At 43.7% G+C, this 25,305-nt stretch overlaps 1 protein-coding gene across 1 annotated transcript; it reads left to right on the top strand.

The window, feature by feature from the left end:
* Positions 1-13: 13 nt before the first annotated feature.
* On the top strand, positions 14-25,305 carry ALOX5 (arachidonate 5-lipoxygenase). Its single transcript, XM_026050807.1, has 14 exons — positions 14-190; positions 5,872-6,070; positions 7,761-7,842; positions 9,899-10,021; positions 11,854-11,960; positions 14,047-14,219; positions 15,060-15,206; positions 15,312-15,515; positions 15,727-15,813; positions 16,560-16,738; positions 19,644-19,765; positions 21,714-21,814; positions 22,879-23,049; positions 24,171-25,305. The coding sequence occupies exons 1-14, from the start codon at positions 41-43 to the stop codon at positions 24,348-24,350; spliced, it is 2,025 nt and encodes a 674-aa protein (XP_025906592.1). The 5' UTR covers positions 14-40; the 3' UTR covers positions 24,351-25,305.

Below are 25,305 nucleotides of genomic sequence, written 5' to 3'. Positions count from 1 at the left end.
CGTGGGTCCGCGCCGTGGGTCCGTGCCGTGCCGCGGGGCCATGCCGTCCTACACGGTGACCGTGGCCACGGGCAGCCAGTGGTTCGCGGGCACGGACGACTACGTGTACCTGAGCCTGGAGGGCACGGCGGGCTGCAGCGAGAGGCACCTCCTGGACAAGCCCTTCTACAACGACTTCGAGCGCGGCGCGGTGAGTGCGGGTCCGCGCCCGGGCACCCCCGCTCCGCTCCGCTCCGCTCCTTGTGCTCCTGCGCGCCCGCGCAGCCGCCCCGCAGCGGCCCCGCAGCGGCTCCTGCCCGGGGCTCTGCCCGGCGGGGCTCGGCAGCGCGCTCTGCCGCGAAGGATCCCGCAGGGCCTCCCCGGGAACGCCAGGGAAAGCCCTTTGCTGATGGATAATGCAGGAACGATGGCATGTGCACGTACCGTCATGGAYTGTCTGTAACCGGAATCCTAGGGCAGATTCCCTAGCAAATTCAGAGGCGTGCCCACTGGCGAGATTGAAGTTACTCTTGTTATTAAACATTTATTATTCAGAAGCGTTGCTTAGCTCTTTCAGGTGGATGCCCGCACTCTCTTCCTTATCTGTTCAATATTCCATATAAGTGTTAACTCCATCAGCAAGAGARGTTGAATAAGACATCAGAGCATCCTGCAAACCTGTGCTGAAGATGCTGTCCCGGGAGCAGAACCCAGGAGATCCAAACTCTCCCAGGAGGAGATGAGGTCTGGGGTCTCCAGCAGCTGAGCAGTTTCAGCTTAGCCCAGTTACAAAAGGAGGCTCACTAATTTTGAGAGATAGCCATGATGGCGAGGCCAGGAAATCTCYGATTGGATTAGATCCCATAGCAGGGAGAAAATGCCGTGGTGTGGCATTAGGTGTAAGTTGAGTGGCCGCTCCTGAGCTGCGGCAGGGCTGGTTGCAGCGGGAGCAGGTACCTCTGGGTGCTGCACACCCTGGGGAGCCGGGGAGTTGTGGATGTCAGTAGCATTATGGCAGTGGAGGTGTGTGCCCAGAAACAGTATGTTTGCTTTGGGAATTTAACTTTTAGGCACATTGGAAAGTTTTTACCCATATGTTRGTGTTTTATATAAAATATGTTGTTAGTTAAGTATGCTTTCTGAGGCAGACACAGCTGTAGATGTGTAGATGTGTAGCTGTAGGGCAAAAATCCATGACTAAATCCAGATCAGTACTTTTTTCCCTAGCCGAATTTGTTATYCTCATTCTATGTGTTTGTGTTTAACATTACAAATGTACATCCMTTTTTTTGAATCTGCATTTCCTGTGGATAGCAGGTTCCACAACTGGCTGGAAACTTGTGGTATGATGTGCTGAGTCTGGGTTTTGAATGCAGGGTTTTCTTGGACAGCACTGCGTGTTTCTCCAGGTACCTGCTCAGGTAGCGCTGTCCTCAGAACACAAACGCTTACAACAGTTTAGACAACGCTAAGTTGTCTAAAGAAAGAAAARAAATATACAGGACTCTCCCTCCTGCTCCTTACTCTCAAGAAAAGGCAAAAGACTATCAGGTTGTTTTGCCTGTGAAATGCAGCATTTGAAACCAGTTCTTAGTATTTCTTTCATTAGCAGTGCCCYTTTTCCACAAAGCAATTCAATCTAGAACATGTTTGCAAAAATAGACTTTTCCAGAGGCTAGCCAGAATTCTGTGTTGCATCTTGTAAGGTATTTTCCACTTTTGCAGCTTCTTTTCTAAAGGTTGGGCCAAGCTCAGTAATTCCATCATCCAGGCAATGGCTTYATTTGAATTAATGCAAATTGAGGCTATTGCTAGATATGATGAATGCAGGCTTGGACCAATTTTGAATAAGAGATTTGCCTTTCAAATGTTGTATACAGAAGAGAWGTGGAAAACCCAAGGGGACTGGCGCAATGGAAGCTCTGTTTTCTCTTTATCTTCAAGTACTAGACACAGGCAATTTGGAAAATCATATTCTTTTTTCTTAGTGACTTTTGGATAAGATATTTCAGCGAGTGACACAGTGCCACTCAGTTCCCTGTTTTCTTYCTGTTCTCTCTTCTTTTTGCTGCGGTTGAAAGAAATGCACTCCCTGGTATTTCCAGGAGGGCAATAGGGCTCTTTGCACTTGGAGTTTGTGCTTATGAAGAGAACTTGCCTGTGTCATGACCCCTTTTGCAGCATCAGGCTCGTCAGTAGGAGGCTCCCCTAAAAAACCCGGGTTTTGCAAGAATTTAAGTTGCTTGGACAGGATGCGCTGTGGGTTTGGACAGTCCAACGGTCCTTGTCACTTCTTTCAACTGTTTATGAATGAATTATCTGTCATTTAAGACTATAAGAGCTAATGAGAGAGAAAAGAAGAGCTGTCAGAAGAGAGCCTGGGCCCATGGTAGCAGTGGGGCCTTGGAAGCAGCAGTGCAAGTTTTCCCGTTAGCCTGGCTGGCCTTGCAGGCAGGGAAAGCAGTGTGGGAAGCCGAAAGGGAACTTCACGGGCAGCAGTACCCTTAGCTTGGGGACTGTGATGGTCAGAAATAGAGTAAAATCCTTCAGGCATATTTGGACTAATTGAATGTCTAACGACGACTTTTGCAGCTAGTTTAGTTGTTTGCCCAAGGAATGAGTTCCTGGCGAAGGACTGGCTACAGATGCAACATTTTTTGTCAGCAATTTGGGTCTGATTCACTCCGCTCTTTCATTTCAGATCTTAGATACATTTATAGAGGTATGAGGTCATAGAACTATAGAAATACATATATATAAGCGAGGACTTCTTAAAGGATTTTTTTAGCTGAACACTTAAAGAAGACAAGGCTAGTCAAGTATCTTGAACRGTGAGGAGTTCCTGAGAAAATGAGACTCATTTTAGGCTTTCTGTGCCATAGAAGTCACTTGACAGCAAAGGGTTTTTATGAGGACTTGAGCTAAAAATAATGCAATTTCCTTTGTCCAGATAACTGTTTCTCTTCAGAGAAAGAACTAGAACTAGAATTAAGTGAGAAGATGAAGCAAAAGACCCTGTGGTAACCAAATACAAAGCAAAGCTGATCCAGATGCAGTTTAACATTTGCTTCTGTAGCTTTATGGCATTAGTCTTTGCATTTTAATTCCCTTTACAGTGATGAACAGAAATGGATAATAACTCAGGTTGGGCTTGTCAGTTCATTTGCATTGTGTGAAGGTGGACTTGTCACCTCTGTAAGGTGCTTACTTAGAACTCTGGACTTCAAGAACGACAGGAACAACAGTAAAATGAAAGAATTGATGTTATGTTTGCAATTCCATGTAGAGGTGYATAAGGAGGAAAAGCTTGAATTTGACATAGGTGGTATTGCAGCCTGTAGCTGGTGATAATTTTACCAAGTGCTGTTTGCAGAAATACTGACTTAGTGCAAAACCCCAGCCTAGTAGGGAGCTTATTATTGCAAGCATACAGCCACTTTTTATTGAGAAAAGCAGAAGCTGCAGGAAAATKAATGTGAAATAGTAAAGATTTAAGTATTATTTATTTAGAAAGAAAAAAATGTAGCATGGGAAATAATCTAAGTTTATTTACCTACATTTTCCACAGGTTGTGTAGAATTCTTTGTGCTGATTGACAAGGGTGAAGCCAAGAAGGATGGACCTTGGGTGACAGGGAGAGAACAGGATGTCATCTGAAATCAGCTTCTGTGGGAAGAAGGAATTTTGTCTCCCTTAGCTAGGAGCTCGGGATGTTTGTCTCCCATTCACYAAGTGCCACTGTTGTCATTTAAGAAAATGTGTTACTGTGATTTTTCATCAGTTGAGCAAAGCCTTTCAATATTTTTCAGCATGCCCAGCTGCTTCAAAATCATGAATCCTCATGGGAATTAGTTTACTTCTGTGCGTTACCCTCTTAACTGCTTGGAGAAAGTCTGTTAAAAGGGTAATGCACAAAGGTGAATTCATTCCCTTGAGATTTGGCAACAAATTAAAAAAAAAAAAAAATACTGGTTTTACTGAAAGAAGTGGTTCTGTCCTGCTGTGGACTTTCAAAGAAGTGAGAGACATTATAATGTGTTGATTGAAATCTTAGCTCTGAGCTTTGGATTTCTCGGTCCAGGTCCTGGCAGACAGCTGCTGTCACCCCAAACTTGCCCAGGATTGTCATGATGTCTGAGAAGCACGGAGGGATGCAATTCCCTTTTGTGACCACTTGTTATGCACGAGYGTGCTATTGACCTCAGCAATGCAAATTTTGATTGAAGATGTGATAAGGTTCATTTTTCAAGGAAACAGTTGCTGTTGCAGCGTAGCGCTCGTCCTGCCCAGTTTCAGAGCTGGTTGAAGCACGTCACTGGGTGAGGATAGGCAAGGACAATGCTTCATTGTCTGCAGAATGCACTTCAAAGCCTAAATATTTTTTTCATTTTCTCCAACTTCTATGAGTCAATTAGATGTGACCAACTTAATGAAAGCTGATAATTTTATACAATGCATTATGAGAGAAGTGAGGCCTGCCATTCCAAACCTGGTGGACAGATCGATGCCTTCATCCCAAAATGATCACTGCAGCTGGTGAATCATACACAACTCATAGGAAAGGAGGTCAGGAGACCTCCTTGGTCAGGAGACTTGAGCTAAAATGGGAGAGGAAGGGATGCCAAGGGATCCTCTTAATGACATTTTTTCTTCTAATCATATGGGTAAAAATTGCCATCCATCTTCCTTTTATAAAAGCTGAAGTAATAGGTGCTGTTTGAAGGCATTTAAAAATGATCTTATTTCCTTTTCCTTTTTCTTCTCTCAGATTTGATCTTTCTTCAATTTGTAGCGTTGGTCCTTTGGTTAACTAGGCTGTCCCTAGAAATTAGTGCAATTGGGGGAATACATGAAGGACCTTGGGAGGTTTGGGAAAGTGCTCCTGAAAAGAGCAARCCAAGCAGAGCATCGTGTTCTGGTCAGGAGCCAAGAGACGGAGCTGCGGACGGCTGAATTGCTGCAGAGCTGCAGCACGCTCAGGAACAGGGCCCCGTGCTCTCCATTTCAGCAGCTAATTGGCTTCTAAGAGTGCTGATTGTGTTAAGTAAAACTAAAAGAGAGCAAGGCTCATCTTGTATCAATATTGTGCTTAGCAGGGTCTTATTTTGAGCAGAGTAGGTTTGCCTGCTATTGTGATTGCAATAGTTAATTCAGCCCTGTTAAGATGTGCTTTGCAGCCCCTATTGTCTCTGAGCTCTTGAAACTGTTGGAAAGGAAGAGTCAATTCCTGCTCTCCTCAACTGGGACTCAAGTGCCTATTTTTAGGATGAGAGTTCAGAACCCTAAATCTATCAGGCAATTTAGCGAGGCACTTAAATAGGCACTGAACCTCTTTCATTATGTGCCGAAGTTCCTCATTGAGTGGACGGGCAGATTCTTCAGAGCTGAAGAATCTGTAACAGCCGCTGTGCTGAGCAAGAGCTTAACACAGGCAAGAAGGGCCGCGGGGAGCAGCCCCTTCACAGCCATCCCTCTCCCTGGCCACTCACCCCTGTTCTGTGGCAGTTTTGTAGGCAAGYAGGATTCACACAATGTAGTGGTGTCACCCTGGTGGCCACCATGCTGTGTGCAGGTGACTGGAGCTCTGTGGCTTTCAGGGGCTGGAGCACTTACCTGCTTGGTTTGGTGCTGTGCCTGCCCACAGATATACTCACCCTAGCAGAGTCGAGTGGCTATACCCATTGCATGGAATCTGATGGAGGAGTCTGACATCTGATGTCAAGCCTGACAAGTCAGCATGGCCTTTGGTGGCTTCTTTCCTCATCTCATRCAAGCAAGAAAGTTCTATGTGCTGACACCACACCAGTCCGCAGTGGATGCCAGACAGGCTTATGAAAAGCTGGTTGTGCTCCGGGTGCTCAGGGGATCATTGACTGTATTTCTGCTCTGCAGGTTGACTCCTATGATGTGAATGTGGAAGAAGACCTTGGAGAAATTCAGCTAATAAAAATTGAGAAGCGCAAATATTGGTACCACGATGACTGGTATCTTAAGTATATCACTGTAAAAACTCCTCTTGGTGACTATCTGGATTTCCCATGTTACCGATGGATTACAGATGAAAAAGAGATTGTCCTGAGAGATGGAAGAGGTGAGATCCATGGGAAATCACATCGTATATGAAGCACCCAGGTTTCCTCCACCTCTCTCTCCCCTTTCTCTGAATACCTTCCAATCTTCTCTCCCATGTGCAGCCCGCATGCCAGTACTCCTCTGAATTCCAGGGAATGGCTTCTCCCTGCTGCCCAGGACTTGCTCATGAGCAGTTTGTTGGTCTGGATGCTGGCTGTTGAGTTAGGAGAGTGGCAGGAGAGATTCCCTGGGTTGGCTGGAATATGAAGACTGACTCCAATGAAAATTTCTTCTGCTYCTGGAAGCCCTTTTGATCTTTGACCTAATGTCCTGTTGCTGTCTCCTAGCGAATCCCTGAATATGCATTTTTCCCATAATTAGGTACGTGGAAATTTTCTAGATTTCTCAAGAATAAAATAAAAATCCAGAAATAGGCACTAGAATTGGTTGGAAATGGCAGCTTCACTTTTCCCTTCTATACTGTCCCAGGAGAAGGCCAGATGAGATGGATACGGCTGCTGTAAGTAGCAGTGGCCAACTGAGAAAAGTGTTTTGACACTTCTGTGCTCTGTTTGGGGAGCTGTTGGACCTGAGATGTGTGTTTTGACTGTCTCTGATTACCCACATAACCAGGGCTGTGACAGGGGACAGGGCAGTCATTTATCACCAAAACTTGCTTGTTCCCCTTCACGATTTCTTTGTGCAGCTTGGTTGCTCTAGTGGCCTGTGGCATGAGTGCCTGGAAAACAACGAACAAAAAACCCCACCAAAACCAAGCAAACACCCTGACACGGTGTATGGAATGGTAGGAAGTGCATGTTTATCTTCCCRTTAAGTTTTTGTCTGCCTGGCTAGGACTTGCTCTTGGCTGAGGACTTGTGTGTTTAAAGCCTTTTGTACAATAATCTTCCAGTTTCTTTTTGATCTTCAAAGGGGCTTTCCATACTTTTTCATTTGATTTGTAAAAATTCTGGTCTTTCAAAGAAAGCAGTTTTCCATGGACTTAAGATATGGCTTGGTAAAGGAAAAAGGAAAGTGGCATCCTGTCTATAACTTTAGCAGCCAGCTGAAGGCTTCTCACCCTGTTTGTATCAGTTATCTTATCTCCAACATTTCCAACTCCAAACCCCAAACAGCTATTTCCGTGAAACTCTTTCTGACTTTATCTGCCTTCCCCTTTGTATATGTAAAGTGAGTCAGATACTTTGCTCTCTCCCCATCTCTAAGGAAGTCACTATGTTATTTAATCCTATTATGAATAAATGATCAGAAGAGCAAGCTGTCAGGGAATTAAACTTCTCTGTTTTATTCTTTCTGTTCTCTGTCCCCATAATAAGAAGAAATACTTATTCCTCCAAGCTGATAGGGGAGAGCATGGTTCAATGTAAATGTAATGTAAAGTTAATTCAAATCACTATTCAGAACATTTAACAGTGGATGCATACACCAGGTATCTACTGTAGGTATCTAGGTTTTAAATACAGCTGAGATAGATATTCCTAACTTAAGTGCATTGGCTAAGTTAGGAAGTTATCTCCTTCCACAAACTCTTTAGTGATCTATGGTTCTGCTTCAGGAATTAAATAGAATCACATAACTTACTAAAGATGTAGGTCAGAAGTTTGAATGTTTGGAAGCATTTCCGTTCTTCTCGAGATCTGGGCATTGATAGATAGAGGAACCCTATGCCTTTCTTTTCTTTTCCACAGCAAAGCTCTCCCGGGATGACAAGACCCAGATTCTCAAGCAACACAGACGCAAAGAACTAGAGGACCGGCAAAAAATGTACCGGTGAGTTTCTTGTGGTTCCCCAAAGAATGCCAGCCCTGTTTCCCTCCAGTCACYATTTAGCACCCCTGCTTTTTCATATGGGTGCTAGCTGGCAGCCACAGAAAGGGACTGAACATTGGATGGTGACCCTGTCCCAAACATCAGTGTTAAAACAGAGCAAGGAGGAGTCACAGAATGAGGTGTGTTGGGACCCATGGCTGCCCCATGTGTGTCCTGGAGTGTGTCACAGCTGACAGCTTGGAACGCTGCAGTGCTGTTAATCAGCCCCAGCAAATCCAGATCAGGTGAGGTATGGCAGAAGAGGAGTGTATTCAACTTAGCTTTTTTCTGGTTAAGTGAAGTGGAATTCCTGTGTTTGCCATATATGGGTTTTACTTGTATGGAATTCACCACAAGTAATGATCATCCGGTGCAAAGAGTGTTACCAGTTATTTGAATCCTAAGTAAGCCTCTGTGGAGGGTCTTGGTGTGAAKTCAGTGGTATAGTTTGTGTGGGGGCCCTCTAGTGCACACTTGTGCTTTCAAAGAGATGTCAAAGACAGATTTTGTTTGCTATTTATATATAGTATTACACTGTGAACATAACCTAAACATGTCTGTTGTTACCAGAGATTATCAACTGCTATAGCAAGTTAGTCCTCTTTCTTGCAGCCAGGTTCAGTGGGTGATTTGGCTCCTTTGGAGTGAAATGTAATGTGGTACCAAAACAAAAGGGGCATTTTCATTTTCAGAGGTGCTTCCCTGCAGTTGTTTCCAACATTTACACTGCTATAGACTTTTTTTTCTGATCAAGAGAAGGTCCCAAGTGGGGAATGCTGTCTTTCATCAACAGTAACTCCAGAAGACATAAAACATTTCCTTTCCTTAGAAACATGCTCTTCTTCAGAAGTACAAGGGTTTCTTGCATCATGAGAATAAGGATCAGAAGAATAGAGGTTCCGTTCAGAATTGATTGATTGAGCCTTGGTATATGGGTTGTTTTCATTTGACTGAGAAAGGATCTTGCTTACAAATGATGTAAATAAAACAGATTAAACTATAGCTCCAAAAAGGTGTTTGATACAAAATTTGATTTATGTATGCAAAAAGGAAGGCAAAATCATTTGTAATTCCAGGGAGACAGCAATTTACAATTCAGATGCAAAACTGATAACACACAATGAAGTCAGTGTGGCAGGCAATTTGGCAATAACATTGAAACATTTTTCCTCGAAATGACCTTTTCTTTTGAAGTAAAAATTCTTCCACATCAGATGCCAAGGTGAACAGCACAATGTAAGAACAAGTGTTGCAGAGAACAGAGAACATGTGTCGTGACTGTTAGGAGGCAATGCTATTCAGAGAAGCTAGGGCAAAGCTCTCTGTGTCTCGGTAGAATTTTCTTGGAGAAAACATGCCTGAGCAATTTTAGATGCTAGTCAATCCTCAGGTTTTGGTGGTGGGGCAGGGTTTTTTTTTTGTTGTTTGTTTTGTTGTTTTTTTTTTTTTKTGTTTTTTTTTCAAATGTGGGACAGGTGACGTTCTTGCTCAGTGACTTCTGCAGTGCCAGTTGGGTAGAGCGATGTTTTAAAGGTAGCAAGGTAGGTCACTGACCACAGCTTTGGAGCCTGGGAACTTTTAATAGGGCACAAGTCACTTACAACTGCGTGTTGCTGTGTCTGTCCATTGCACGATTGCCTCCAAAAAATCATTATGGCAGCATTTCAGATGGAACCCTCAAAAGGAGGTTAATGGGATCAAAGTGTGTAAGGGAGCAGGCTGTCCCTCTTCCTTAAATATGAAGCTAGCCAATTTCAAAAAAAAAAAAAAAAGAGAGAAGTGTTTGTAAATATTACAGGTATTGAGTTACTTCAAGTTTTGTGAGTTTAGATTGCCAGGAAGATGCCTTGGATTGTACTTCAGGAATCCATATGATACCAAGAAGTACTCATGTATTATAAGTCATTTTTATTGTTCCAGGTTATCCTGCTGAGTCACAGAACCAGKGTAGGTGAAGCTATGTCAGCTGTACCACCAATGCTGATAATATAATTAATGTAGTCTCTCCTTTCCTCAGCTGGAAGGAGTGGCATCCCGGCTTTCCGCTGAGCATCGATGCCCATTGTCACAGCGAACTGCCCCGCGACATCCAGTTTGACAATGAGAAAGGAGTTGACTTCATTCTGAACTACTCTAAAGCGTAAGTGTTTGTGAAACTTCTGGAACTTTCTGGAGGTGTGATAAGGATGTAATTACATTTTAAGTTAACATTTCAAAATCTTTTGAAAAATTTCTTTTTTTTCTCCCAGCTGGTTGTAGGTTTAATGAAAATAGGAAAATACTGAAGAAAATTATATCTTTTTCTTTTTTGGAAATCAATATTTTAAACTTTTCAGACTTGGAGCTGGTGAGCTGTATTCTCATTAGGCTCTGTTTTGTCTGTAGAAGAGAAAGAAGAAACTGCTGAAGGGCAAATGTGTAGGAAAGAGAATTAGTGTTTCACATCTGCTATTCCAGGCAGGCATCAGATCTCAGAGTTTCCCAATGGAGATGCTCCTCTCCTTTGGCTGTGTAGGGAAATGARTTCTTAAAATGAGGCACTGAAGAAAAGAGATGGTATGTGTGTCCCCATGAGAGCATGCTGAAGGTAAGTTGTGCTCTGAGTGTGCTCTTGCTTAATCACGGGTGAGTGTATTCTGCCTGAAGCAACAAAGTCACCATGCACCCACTTGCACTTGTCATATCATTGAAAGAAAAACAGTCTTGGCCAAGGGATGAGCTCCCTCAAATATGATAGGATTAGTGAGGCAAATGGGCCCACTGTGCTCTATGAATCCCATTCAAGTTGCATGTGTTTTACTGCTTTACATACCTTCAAGCAACAGGTCTTGCCTTGACCTTGATCTGCCTTAGGATCAACATTCTTTGCCACATCTTGCTGGAATCTGCATGATTTATTGCAATACTGTTCTAGGCACCTTCTCCATTTTACTGCTTGCTGCTTCCCTAGGCTTGCTGTGCTTTTTTACCTTTTCTTATGCAGTTCTCTTCAAGGTACCTCAATCTAACTATTGATAGCAAACATACTTTTCTAGGGTTCTCCTTTTATCAGATTTTTAAGAAGATTTACTGTGGCTTTGTGACCTCTCTAGTGAACGTACCCTCTCGAGTTCTCCTTTTATCAGATTTTTAAGAAGATTTACTGTGACTTTATGACCTCTCTTTGCTCTATTATCTGCCCTGCTCTATTATCTATCCCTGTGTAGTGGACATGCTTGTCTTTGTGCTTTGGAGTGGTGGTACAAAGCCAGCTTTCTTCTTCAAATGTATTGGTTGCCTTCATAAAATTGTTAAGGTTGAAGCGGACCTTTAGAGATCATCTAGTCCAGCTCCCTTACACATGCAGGGCTGCCAGTCAAAATAAATGATTTTGGTTTAATTGTAACAATTTTTGCATTTATATAGTGATTTAGGACTTGTCATGGTCTTATTACCTGGTGAGTCTGAACTTGAGGTGAGGTGAACWTGCTTGACTTGTTTGCAGGCAGAATTTGTTCCTGAGTTAGATGTCCAGTCAGATGTTTCTGACTTCCAGATCTATGTTCACGTGATGTCTGCAACCCACTGAGTTGGTTAAAGTAGAGCATCAAGTTAATTCCCTGCCAGATAATGTCTGTAGCACTCAATTTTTGTTGTTATTGTTGGTTTTTTTAATTTTTTTTTTTTTGAGTACAGATTTTGTATGACTTAACTCTTATGTTATTGCATTTAAGAGTCTACTGCAATTGTGGACTGCCTAGAACAGCTCCAGCACGAAGTCTGACAAATGCAGTAGCAGGTGGTGGGCTCTTTAGATGCCCTTCAGGCTCACATGTAGCCAGAAAATTTCATTCTGTAGGGTGGCTGATCTTGAATGTTTCACCACTAAAAAATTTGTTGTGGGTTGGTTTGTAGAAGGGTAGAGGGGAATTGTGAAGGGAACTGGAGAAGCTGAAGATGATTTTTGTCAAAGATGGTTTGTTTTTTTTTTAGGATGGAGAATCTTTATATCAACCGCTTTATGCATATGTTCCAGTCCTCCTGGAGTGACTTCGCAGATTTTGAGAAGATCTTTGTCAGAATCAGCAACACTATCTCTGGTGGGTATATCGGAATCTGCTCTTGCTCATGTCCCAGAATGACGAAGTAGCTGTATCAATCGTTTCTGATTAGGGCGGAAGTGGCTGACCACACTTCTGATCGTCCCTGCCTTATCGTAAATACTGCTATACTCTTAGACTGCTGATCTCACTAGCAGACTGCAAGACCAGAAAGTGAGGTATGGTCTCCCTCAAACTAGAATTTCTGATGACTGCTCCATCATGTTCTGTATCTTGTGCTATCCTGGAGATAAACATCATGGTCATCATATTTTCAGATATGTCCAAGGCCCATACAGTTGCATTTTTTAAAATTCTTAACAAATAAACCTGGAGATAGCTTACTGGGTTTTCAAAGCACATTAATTGTTAAGGTCATTTGAAAATTTCATCATGTTATCTCCCACTTCTGCCTTTTCAAGGTACAGGGAATACTCCAACAGGACTATTGGGAATGTTGTCCTGTAAAAGCAAGTGCAGTGCTCACCYCTTTTTGGCCTCCTGCACAGACCATGTGCAGGACTATTGCCCATGACCCAGCCATGTGTCATGGCTGGTTCTGGCTCCGCTGATGCTGAAGGTCTGTGCTACACTGCCTGCTTTGCCGTGGGAGGGTGTCCTCATCATCTTGCTGCTGTCCTGCTCCGTGTGCAGCTCTCCCATGGCTGGTCTTTGCATTGGGTCCATGATGTGGGGTAGTTTAAGTACTTTCAGATTGTCCTGACAGAATGACTTTGACGTTTGACTTGAAACTAATTTCAGGTGTGAATGTGTATGCTGTTAGAGCAGCCCCTCTGGGGACACATATATCAAATGGCTAGGAATGGCCCAGGAGCTGTAGCTTCTTCGCTGGGTCTGCAGCAGCCACAACAGGCTGGTGGACCACAGCCTGAATAACTCTAAAACTGAATGGAAATTGATGAGAGTTAGGTCTGCAGAGCCTTGTAGCATTTATCGGAAATCTTACCATTTCCAAAAATATCTCAGAGTTAGTTGTGCATCCTGCCCCTGCCTCTAAATATTATGCTGTGTCTGCTATTTTGAAGTGGCATCTTCATAGAAAAAAGTACTAAAAAATGGTCATTCCTCTATATGAGCGAGTTTCACTTTCAATTTCAGCAATATTGAGTTTCTGGAGGATCTTTCAAACTGTTAAAGCTTTGTGGATGTAACATTAATAAACTGTGTAAAAATTTATTTTCTTTAATCACTTTCAATATGGTAATCTTGACTGTTACTTGAAAACTGCCTAAAAGAATTTCAGACAAGCGAGTTTCTTGAAGCTGATGGTGTCGTTTTTGTAAAGCAGGACTACAAAGCCCTAGACTTGTGGGTCAGACCCAACCTGCTATTGTGATCCACAGCAATACAATTTTGCTTTATTTTATTTTGCCCTGTTACTGGGCATGATAGGTAAACAGTATAAATTTATTAGCATATGACTTATCAAATTTGAATAGCCAGACTCTGCCAAGAAAAAGTTTTCACTCCTGCTCTGAAGTTCAGTACATTCAGTAGTTCTGTGTATGCTGTAGTGAGGAGACTGAGTACCTGAAGCTAGTGTTTCTTTAAAGAATGTATTGGTAATTTGGTCACTGACAAATAAACAGAGGAGGGGAAATCAAAACAAAACAACAAAAAGAGCTGTAGTGGGAAGCCCAAAGTTAATACCCTCCCCGATCATAGGTTGGATTTGAATGTCTAAATATGATTGCATTAGCATTTAATGCACCTCTCCCTAGCTCCAGCCGTGCCAGCCACAGCTTTCATTTCCCTACCCACATCACTATGTATTTCACTTCCCCTTCCTGTGCCATCTTCTTGTGGTTCCTTGCCCTATACTGCATAGTCCGGGAATTCAGTAATAGTCTGGGAGAGCTGAGAAAGTGCTCTGCAGCTGGACAGAGTATTTTTCATTGGAGTGGTATATTTTTAAGAGAATTTTTAAAGTTCTATGGCAACTACCGAATCTTTTCCTTGCTACTTTATTTACTCGAAGTTTGCAGTGATATAATAAAAAGTGGGTGGGCAGGGAGGAACCTCGTGTTGCAGTGATACTGATACTGCAGGCTTATTTTTCCTTTAGAATATGTGATGCAGCACTGGAAGGAAGACTTTATGTTTGGATACCAGTTCCTAAATGGATGCAATCCTGTACTGATCAGGAAATGCACAGAGATACCCAAGAAGCTTCCAGTGACTACGGCTATGGTGGAGTGCAGTCTGGAGAGGAACCTGACACTGGAGGAGGAAGTGAAGGTGCTGCCTCAAACAAGGCTTCACTCCAGTCTTTTTTTCCATCTTCTGCCCTCCACAACCCTGTCCTAACTGCTTTCAGCARCATCTCCTCTCCTCAGGCTGTACAATGTCATGACAAAGCTGGTTGCTACTGCACCTTTCTGTCCACTGCTGTCCTGGAGCTGCAGGCCATGCCTTTCTCCAGGTCCAGTTAGACAGATGTCCTCAGGAAATGAAGGGTCCTTTCTTAGTGGTTTTGTTTGAATGGATTGGGATTGACTGACTCCCAGGAGGAGTGTGCCTTTCTCTTTCCTAGCAGTATCCTGCCTTCTGTCATCTGCAGAGTTAGCTAAYGTATCGCGGAAGGGTCAGTGAGGACAATGTCTTCTTTTGGTTTCTCTGCCAAAACCACAGGGAACCTCTTTTGGGCTGGCATGAAGAGGATRTTCGCATCAGCATCGTTGCATGCGAGTCAAATAAACAGTAGCTCTTTGCTGAAAGGCTCGCAACTGGGTTCTGCAGGCACAAGGCAGCTAGTTTACACTAAGATACCTGTTGTCTCAAGGGCATGTAGCATCTCTGATATATGGATACACATCTACAGCTGAGGGTTTGCTGGCTGCCAGCGTGTWACCACAAGGCACCAGCCAGTTACCTTGGTCTAGACTTACCAGCTATTTTGGTCTGAGTCTTCTGTTTGCATCTTTCTTCTCTTCCTTCTGTCCCTCCCCTGAGTGCTGCCTTATCTTCTCTTATCTGTCTCCTGATTGCTGCCCTGTCCTGTTCTCCYACGCTTTTTGCTATGTTCCTTCCTCTTTCCCTGTCTCTGTCAAAACACATCACTCCCTTTATTTTTTCCAGCAAGGAAACATTTTTATTGTGGACTATGAGCTACTGGATGGTGTGGATGCCAATAAGACAGACCCATGCACAATACAGTACTTGGCTGCACCCATCTGTCTACTGTATAAGAATTTGGAGAATAAAATTTTACCTATTGCAATCCAGGTGGGTTTGCTGTCATGATCTTAAAATGGATGCTTGTCTTGTTGGCTTGGACAGCCCTGTAAGCAAGAATTATTTGAATTTTATATTCTTTTTTATACCTTCCAGCTTGGTCAAAAGCCTGGGCCTGGAAATCCCATATTCCTTCCATCAGATGCCACATATGACTGGCTGCTAGCCAAAATTTGGGTTCGCTCATCTGATTTCCACATCCACCAGACAGTGACCCATCTCTTACGGACACACTTAGTTTCAGAGGTGTTCAGCATAGCCATGTTTCGGCAACTGCCTGCTGTGCATCCCCTCTTCAAGGTTGGTTTTTGTATTCAGAGTATGTGTGGGGTAGGGAGCTTATCACGTTAATCTGACAAACCAGAGGAAAACAAAGTCCCTGCGACAGCACAGCTGACTGCCCTGTAAGGCAGTGGGCAGCTAGCTGCTGTCTTCCAAGTCTTTCAAATTTGCACCCAATTGTTGTAATATTCAATCAGGAATATTTGCCTTCGTTCACTGTTCTTTGCAGCTCTTGGTGCCCCACATGCGGTTCACAATAGCCATTAATACCAAAGCCCGAGAACAGCTCATCTGCGAGTGTGGCCTCTTTGACAAGGTAAATAACCTGCTTTTCAAATCTTTATTCTTCCCAGCTCCCTACATGTGTTTATCCTTTAGCCATCACATATTGCCTCTTTCTTGACCTTTATACTAAACAGCAAACACTGTCAGTATAAGGCACCTATAGGCACACAGTTAAGTTCATGTTCTTTCTAGGTACTCAATTATTCACAGGCTGGTAAGAAAAAATAATTTCTGATGGCAACAGGAAATTCACCTGGTCTCAGAAATAGATGTGAATATAAGATAGATTTCCAAGCCACAAAGACAGGACACAGATTCTAGCTGCTGTCTTCTTGAATTGCCGTAAATAGCTGATCTGCAGATTTATTAGGATTAAAAGCATTTCATCTGTATTAATGAAATATAGCCCTTTATCATGAACTGTTGTTCATATCACAGGTCCAGTTTGAACGTCTAAATATGATTGCATTATCATTTAACATACATGCAGCTCATCCTCTTCTGGCTCCCCAAGAAACCATGCTGAGTATGGTCTTAAGAGTAATAATAAGTATAATTTATATRAATTATAAGTATATTATAAGTAATAAGTATTTGAAAAATAAGTAAAAATTTAACTGATTAGTGCTCCAATGGTAGCATCCTATGCTAAAAGAGCAAAATTTGGGGACTTTTTTGCAGGTGCCTCATGATTTTAACTGCCTTCTCCTGGAATTTGCAAAGCTCAGCAAAAGGTGATGTTTMTCTCCTCTTCCTGTCTTGCCATTCTTCCCACAGGCAAACGCTACAGGTGGCGGAGGACACGTACAAATGGTGCAGAAAGCAATGAAGGATCTGACCTACAGCTCCCTGTGCTTCCCTGAGGAAATCAAAGCTAAAGGAATGGACAGCCAAAAGGATATCCCCTACTACTATTACCGGGATGATGGCATTAAAGTTTGGGAAGCTATAAAGAGGTAGGAGAAGATACATGCTAGTTTTCTGTGGAGGAGAAGCACGGTAGGTAGAGAGAAGCACTGGAAGAGATCATCTGGATAGTCTGTGAAGTCTCCAAGGTTGGAGGTTTATATAATTAGCAGTTTATATAAACTTTCAGGAAGTGGTTTAAGTGAAGATAAGCCTGTCCAATGGCAGGTAGTAAACACCATCACGTTGTTTGGTGAAAGAGGATGCACCAATAGCTTGTGAAGAGCAGTTAGCAGCTCCTGCCAGGTTCGGCTGTTCAGAGTGTGAAGAGCTAGCGATGGTGCCTCACACACATCTTGCTTTTGCAAGGTACAGCTGATCAGCTGAGTGACTGTCTCATATCTGCARTGCACCTTGTGCTTGGCTCTGAGCTCAGTGAGGGCTGGGTTTGATGGCCGTGACAATGGYGTGCACTTATCTGGGGAAAAATACATAGTCAAACACACCCGAAAGGTTACTAATGCCAGCTCTTTTCATCTCTGTTCTCTAGTGTTCTGTATTTCAGAAATACCTGTATAATTACACACTTTTGTATAGGGTCCCATAGAAGTCAGTGAGCAGGAATTTAGCCCTGCAAAGGAAATATATTTAGTAACGTATTCAGTGATGCACAAACCCAAAGAGGACGCGCCTGTCCTTGTTGGACACGTGAACTCTGCAGGGTTGTTGAGGAAGTGAAAGTGTGAGCTTGGTTTGCAGGACAGAGTTCTGTTTAGAAACGCAGGCAATTTAGAAACCCAGGTATGAACTCATTTGAACAAAACCTTTCTGAAAATGCCTTAAAATTGCAAGGCCCAAGTTTTGTCAGGAATGGCAGCAATTCTGCCTTTGGAGATGTAGTGCAGGTCTGCTCCAYTGTACAAGCACGGCTCTTTTCAGAACTGAACCACAGTCTCAAAATGAACTGATTTGCATGCATTATACCCTATACTGGCATTTTATTCATCCCCTCTCCCCCCAAAAATGTATTTTTGCATTAAGTGGCTTGCTAGATATGCAGCTGTTTCTGATCATACAGCTTTTGAAAAATCTATTCCATAAAAACCGTGTCATATACACAAAGTTGGGTGCTTGTCATGCAAGCCTCATGTTAGATATGTTGGTTGCATGTTTGTCTCCTGTGTTTTCTGTGCTTTATTTGCAGGGGAGAGAGGTTATCGTGCAATATTTCCTGCAATTGTTAGTGCTATTTTGAAAGAAAAGGAAGTGATAATTTGTGTAGCTCTTGTCTTAATGTATTCTCCCCTTTTATGTGTGTGTGTTCTTGCTCCTCTTCTCTTTCCTGTGTTTTCTTGCTCTGACTGAGATCTAATATCTTTCCAAAGAGCAGATAGTACTTAGTCAAGTGCATTACTGTGATTGGTGCTGGTGTTCACCTAGGTAGAAGATGTTACAGTGTCAGACTTGGCTGAGAGATGAATTTCAAATGAATAATGTGGTTTACAATAGTTTGGGTTGTCTTCTTCACAGTGTCTGTGAAGTCCTGGCCCAGGAATGACATCATGCTTGTATATAGACACTGTGATGATCACAAAGCAAATTTTTAAATGTCTTCTGTGATACTCAGGGTTCCTATTCCTGATCAAAATGCCTCTGTTTTATGAAAACATTCCACCTCTAAAGAKATCTCATCTGCATTTCATGTATTAATTTGTTGCATTGCAGAGAGGCTAARATGCAGCCACATTGTAAGAGAAGGGCTACAGCCTGGGTGCATTTGGATGCCAAATTATGCCAAATTATGGAGGCTGAACACACGCAGAGCCGAGTTATCTCTTTCTGCATCTTTCTGTTTGGTTGCCTGTGGAAGCTAAACTTATATAAATGTGTCTATGCAGATGTCTATCTCAGTAATAACTTTTGACTATTAGCTGATAGCAGCTGGGTTGATGGAGTTGTGAGGGTCTTCAAATTGCTATAGATTTATTGCTTTTGGAGGAAAATTTGRAAAATTCTTCATGCTATCAGTCAGGTTTTGCAGTGAAATGTTTCACACTGTGAGTTGCTCTCAAAATACTTAGAAGGAGACTATAGGAACCTGCAGAGCTAACAGAACATCTCATCATGGCTCCGTTAACTAGTCATTCAGTCATGAGATAGACATCTGCTGGAAATCAGACTTAAATTTTCATGACTCTCAGAACTGTTCTGTACTATTAGTATTTTAGAGTCTTTCTTTCTGAGGTGAGTTACCCTGGGCAGCTTGTACTGGGGGAGGGATTGGGGGTGAGTTATCCTGGGCAGCTTGTACTGGGGGAGGGATTTTGAGAAGATGAACTGAACAGACAGAGGGCAGCTGCTGTGTACAGTGGCTCTAGAAAACCCCAAAACAGACAAAACCAACCAAACAAAAAGCTCCAAACTTGGTTTCCCCAGCAGTAATTTTCTGGCCACCTCCACTTTGGAGAGCACCGATGGGTTTTGTGAAAAGTAKGTGCAGTGGGAGGGCATCAGCTGCTTGGGTGATGTTCAGGGGTGCTTTGAAATATCCCATGCACAAAGTGCCTGCAGAGCATTTGGGGATCCCCTGTCCCCAGWGGGAGGACATCGTAGGTGGTGCTAGAGGGAGTGTGTGCAGGGAGAAGGGAAGGAGATAGGGTTGGGAGCAGAGGTCTGGGCATGAAGAAAGTCTCCAAAGAAAGAGTGAGGAGCACAGAGGGAAGTGTTGGGAGAGCCTGGGGACGCTGCTGCTCAGCATCTTTTTGGTGGGGAAGGAAGTGGCACTGCTGTCAGCAATGAAGCCAAGCTGCCTCTGTGACTTCCCACCATCATGGGTAAGAGGTGTCAAGTCCTCTGCTTGCCCTCCCCTCTTGCCTCCTGCAGGAACTGCCCTCTCTGCATGCCTGGCTGTCTTTCTGCTCCTTGCCTTTTGTTCATTTGCTCCCTTGGCTTCAGTTTTGCAGAGGATGTGATTGGCATCTACTACGAGAGCGACGAGGTGGTGTGYGAGGACGCGGAACTGCAGGCCTTCGTCAAAGACATTTATGTCTACGGCATGAGGGGCGTGAAGGCCTCAGGTAAAGCACTGTATCCTGGCTCATTCCAAAGTCTGCAGGGTGCCTACTGCTGCTGGAGCTGTGTGTGCAGCGTGTCTCGAGCTGCTGGAGACCCTCTGCTTTCTTAGCCCTAGGATGCAGTTCTATGGGTGAGACTTTGAATCAGGCCCACCCTGCCTCAGAGAGGGATCTTGGCACAGATCCTCACCACAATCCTGAGCAACTTCTATAATTTCTCTGTACATCATATGCCTTCCTGTATACTTGGAACTGGTACCTCTCTGCTCAGACTCTGAACTTATCTTTATATGTATTTAAAACTCCCAATGACTATATATATATGCTTCCTGCTATTGTGACCAGCAGATGAGGACTGTGATAGAAATCAAAACATGAACAACATTCCCTTGAATCATCTCATCCCAACTTTGCACCAAAACAGGACAAGTAAGGATTTCTCAAAATATCTTGCTGCATTTTGCATTTGTCCAGTATTTTTGTCGCCATCAAGCTTTCTACTGTATTCAAGATGAGATGCTCATAATTCTTTCCAAGATGTATTTTTCTTTGCTGTGTCTCCTCACTCCTTCTCATTTATTGCAAGCCATTGCTTGACTATGAGAACTTTCATCTATTACATGGCTCTGTTCTCCTACCCAGGTTAACTTTTCTCTGCCCTTTGTTAGGCATTTTCTTTTCTTCCTTCCACATGTTTTGTCCAAGAATATTTTCAGGAATGTATACAGCTAGGCAGGAATTCCTCATACTGTCCTGAGCACTTTACATCTGGAAACCCCTGTTKTTCAGTGGTACGGGACAGATACCGCTGTCTTTGCATGCACACGTGTGTGTGTATGGAGAACTCCATGCAGAGCTGTGATGTTTCTACCCATTACCAGTATGCCCCAGTGTGCATGTCCCTGAGCATCCCTGCAGCAGCTCGGCTGCAGCCGGGAGAGCAGGGGATCGGCTGGGGCTGGGAAGAATGGGAGGGGGTAAATGGGGAGGTGGTGACAGCCTGGGCTCCCTTTTGAGGTGCAGAAAGGGAGGGCGCTTCCTCCCCTCCTCACSTGGCTGCCCAAGCTGCCGCTCTCCCCTTCCCTCCCTCAGCCCCAGCTCCTGCCTGCAACAGGAGCTGCTGCCAGCCCGGGCAGCCCCAGCACGACCCACGGCGCTGCCAGCTCCTGGGACCCACAGCCATGCCAGGCCAGGGCAGGCAAAGCGGGCTCAAGGCCAGGGCTGTGATGGGGAGGGGACAGGAAAGACAAACTGGGGGGTGCCTTGGAGTCAAAACACTTCCCTAGCCCCGTCCATTTCTTCCTTTATTTATATAGTTCTGATTATTCCTCTTCAAAGAGAGCTTGATGCAACTATTTCTGTTCCTCATTCTCTTGTTTCTCTTTCAGAAATTCTCATTTCCTCACTTCCCGTTTCAGCAGATAAGCTTTCTCTGGGCTTTTCCTCGCAGTGCACCTGATTGCCAAGCCTGAGACCTTTCTAAACCCAATCACACAGTCGTTTGCTCTTTGGCATGAAGTTTCCCTGCTTGCTCTGCAGCCTGAAGAAAAAGGCAGGATCTGAGGCCCCTCTGCTGTGGACTGTCTGGGTTCCTTGCTGTGGGGTAGGTGGGTTAAAGGACAGAGTTACAGTATTTTTTTAAAGATATAATTATGTTTTCTGTTTCCTTTAAGGAAATCAAAATACTTTGCAAACATTGGTGATCCCTCACAAACCTTTCTAAGTAGGCAAAATCACCCTGTCTTTTACAACTGGATGGCAAAGTCATGGAAAGGTTTGGGAACTACATGAGAAACCTTGTGCAGGGAGAGACAGAGAATGTCCTGTTCGTGATGATTGCCATTGTTGTGCTCTGACTCATGCCTTTTTGGTCCAAAGACTGTATTGGATCGGCCCGATGACTCTGGAGCTCGTAGCTGGGTAACAGCAGACTTTCTTCTTCCTCATTTAGGGTTTCCTAAAATGATCAAGACCCGAGAGAAGCTGGCAGAATATCTGACAGTGGTGATATTCACCACATCGGCCCAGCACGCAGCTGTGAATTTTGGCCAGGTATGAATTTTTGGGAAGGCCTTTCCTTTTGGGATGGGACATACATTTGCTAGGGCCATATCTGAGAAGTGCTTTTCAGTATATGAACAGATATTACATTATGTTTTTTTTTAACATTATATTACACTGCATTTTTTTATATTACATTACTCCAACTGTTCCTCCATTTACACAGAGCATTTTTTTTGGCACATCTTTTTGCTTTAGAGACAGAAAACCTCACAGATAAGCAGGAAGACATTTTTCCTACAGCAGTTTTTCCCAAACATGTGCCACATCACCTTCTGTGCTGACCCTCCTMCCTTCCCTTACAGCTCAGAGCACAAGTCAGTTTATTGCCCAAGCACAGTGCCAGGTAACACATTGGGAGAAAGCCCTCAGGGGCCCTGCCAGGCCTGCTGAATCTGTCAAAGAAGAGCATGGAGATGCCAGCCCAAAGCTTGGGGTGCAGGTGGGAACACCTCTAGAAGGGCTGGATGGCCCTCAGCACTGGGTGCTCAATCTTCCCCTTGAAACAGAAGTTGAGTCTTTGTAATGCCCTGATCCTGACACAAAGAACCCAGGCTGTTCCTTTGTCGTATTTGTGACCAAGGATCTCTCAGAGCATTCATATCCAGCCCATTGTTGCACCTCATCCCTCAGCTAATCCTGTCTATTCAGCGAGCACTCAAAAAATGAGTACAGCACCTTTGGCTTGTCTGTCCTCCCTCAGTGAAAAATCATGTTTTAGTATCACCCACACTGCCAAGGGTCATCAGAGAACATGCAGAGAATGAGAGGGGGATTTGGCATGCCCAGGGTAATCAGCTCCTCACTAAAGGATCTTCAGTAATGGGAAGACATGGTAGGGAGACATAGTCCTGGTGGTAGGAGATGGCTGTGCACTGGGGAGCAGGGAGACTGAGAGAGCATAAGTATGACCCACATGCACTGGGGGCTTTCCATCAGGCAGGGCTGAGGACAGGTATGGAGGCTTGTGTTCARAGAGGTCTGAGTTTCTGTATGGCATTCCTGAGTACCCACAGCTGTGTCTTTTCACTGAGCTTTCTTACCTTGTTGTGCAGTACGACTGGTGTTCCTGGATTCCCAATGCCCCACCAACAATGCGCTGCCCTCCTCCGACGGAAAAGGGAACAGTCACCATTGAGCAGATTGTGGAGAGTTTGCCAGATAGGGGCCGTTCTTGCTGGCACCTTGGAGCTGTCTGGGCCTTGAGCCAATTCCAAGACAACGAAGTAAGTCGACCTCCCTTCTTCAGGCTTTGGGGATGTTGGTGAAGCCATGAGGGCTGCATCAAAACCACATGGATTCATAATGCTGGAGTGCTGCTCCCAGCTCTGTGTTTGATATGAGCGTGTTTGCTTCCCTGCGTAGATGTATCAGTAGTGTGGACTCTCCCTTGTTCTCCTGGGTGCAAGGAAACTCTGAGTCAGAAGTTATATGTTTAGTCTGCAGACAAGTTTCAAAGAGGATGAAGGTTTCTGTATTCAAGCATGAGTCTAGCAAGCTGGGATGCTAATGTGTGAGGAGGAGATCTGTGTAGGCAGAAATGCTCTTCCTTCTGCTTTCCCCAAGCAGGGCTGGAGGAGAAGCTACAACACTATTTATCCCCTGYGTCCTGTCTCTCTGGTAAATCTGCCCACTGCCATGTGAAGACTACCTGGAGACTTAGCAAGTGTCCTCTGCAGCCGTTTCCCCATGTGGAGTGGGGCTGTTGGTACTTTGCTCTCTCACCCATGGACTGTATCTAGAGTAATCTTTAAATGGGAGATGCTGGATGAAGGACACCTCACATGAATTTCCCTTTAAGAAGAAGCTAATAGTATGGGGAGCCTTGTGGGAAAGAGTTGCCTAAAGCAGAGAAGAGTAGCAATGGATTATTCGGTGCACCTTTGTAGTGTAAGCAGACTCAAGAAATTGTCAGATTGAACTTTAGATAGTCTTAATTTGACATAAACTTCCCCATCACTTTTTAGTCATCTCGCTCCTCTCTCATTGCTGATGTTTCGTTCCCCTGCCGTKCTGCCGGTTCCTTGTGTCATCACAAGGGTCTGGGAGAACAGTGAGCTCACTTGGTGAATCTGATCTGTTTGTCAACTAGCCTGATAAAAAGTGTTAATTTTCATAAATGCAATGCTGAACCAGCAGTAGGGAAGGAAAGAAAGATAGAGGGGTGAGGGTGGAGGGAAGATGAGTGTCTTTCATTGGCAGTGCCAACCTATGCCAGCTTAAACTGATTGTACCTAATATTAGTATTCCTGAAGCTTTGGATATTGTTCTACCACATGAGGTAATGTTGAGAGAGAACAGCCTCTTCTTTCTCAGAGCTTGATTTCTTGATTTCTTTTTCAATTAGCTATTTCTAGGCATGTACCCAGATGAGCACTTCGTCGAAAAGCCAGTGAAGGAAGCGATGGCCAAATTCCGCAAGAACCTCGATGAGATCGTCAGCGCCATCACCGAGCGAAACAAGAACAAGAAACTTCCTTACTACTACCTTTCCCCAGATCGCATTCCCAACAGTGTGGCTGTTTGAGCAGATATCCACGAGCAGCCAGAGCCTAATGCTAATGAATGCTTATTAGGTATGCTTGTTATCAGTGACCTTTCCAGCACGGATAAAACGGATAAGAAACCTGCCCTTTTCATCAAAGCTTAGCTTGACTTGAACTTGCACAAACTAAAACAATGACTAATTATGACTAATATTACAGTTAAAATCTGTCTGACAGTCTTCCAGGTCAAATTTATTCTAGAAATCTTGGAAAAATAGACTTGTATAAATCTTAGATTCAATATACATGTTTCTGTCAGATTTCCATCTCCTGGTCAAAACAATAAAATCCCAGAAAGTGTGAGTCAAGCTGAGCACTGAGCACATTATATATGATAGTTGGACAATGACAGGAACATGGAACTGAATGAAGATGGATATTTTTATATTCACATTTCATCCATCTTTGTCAGTGAAAATAGTATTGGGGCAATAAACAAGTCACATTTTTTTAATTCTTTACCATTAAAAGGACGCTTGCTGACACTGGTGGCACATGAAACCAGTCTTTAAAGTTTGTATATTGTTTTTAATCCAGTTAAAACAAATGTTAAATGTTTTCACTGCGACTTGGAAKGCTGGAATAGTGATGGAAGCAGCGTACTTACATAACATAGCTGAGGGTTTTTTTTTTTTTAAACCACTTCCTTGCTGATTTCATATGATGTGAAATAGCCCTATTCATCAAAATCAAAATTTTGTACCGTCATAAATTTACTTATTTTTCCTACAAACCTTTTAAGGTTTTCTTAGTCAGCCTTAGTCAAGTCAGCAGAGTTTGCTGTCCTTTATATTTATGTGCAAATGCTTTGCTTAGCAAAACAGTGACAAAAGGAGCTGCAGCAGCACTTACGCAGTATTCCCATTTCATTGCTGACGCTGATGTTTCTGTGGATATTTTATTCTCTTTTATGGGGAAAGAAGGGGTTAGTTTGCA

This window comes from Nothoprocta perdicaria, unplaced genomic scaffold, assembly GCF_003342845.1.
Source record: "Nothoprocta perdicaria isolate Ctin4 unplaced genomic scaffold, notPer1 scaffold_110, whole genome shotgun sequence".
In the NCBI taxonomy this organism is placed as follows: Eukaryota; Metazoa; Chordata; class Aves; order Tinamiformes; family Tinamidae; genus Nothoprocta; species Nothoprocta perdicaria.
This window is presented reverse-complemented; position numbering and strand designations above follow the sequence as displayed.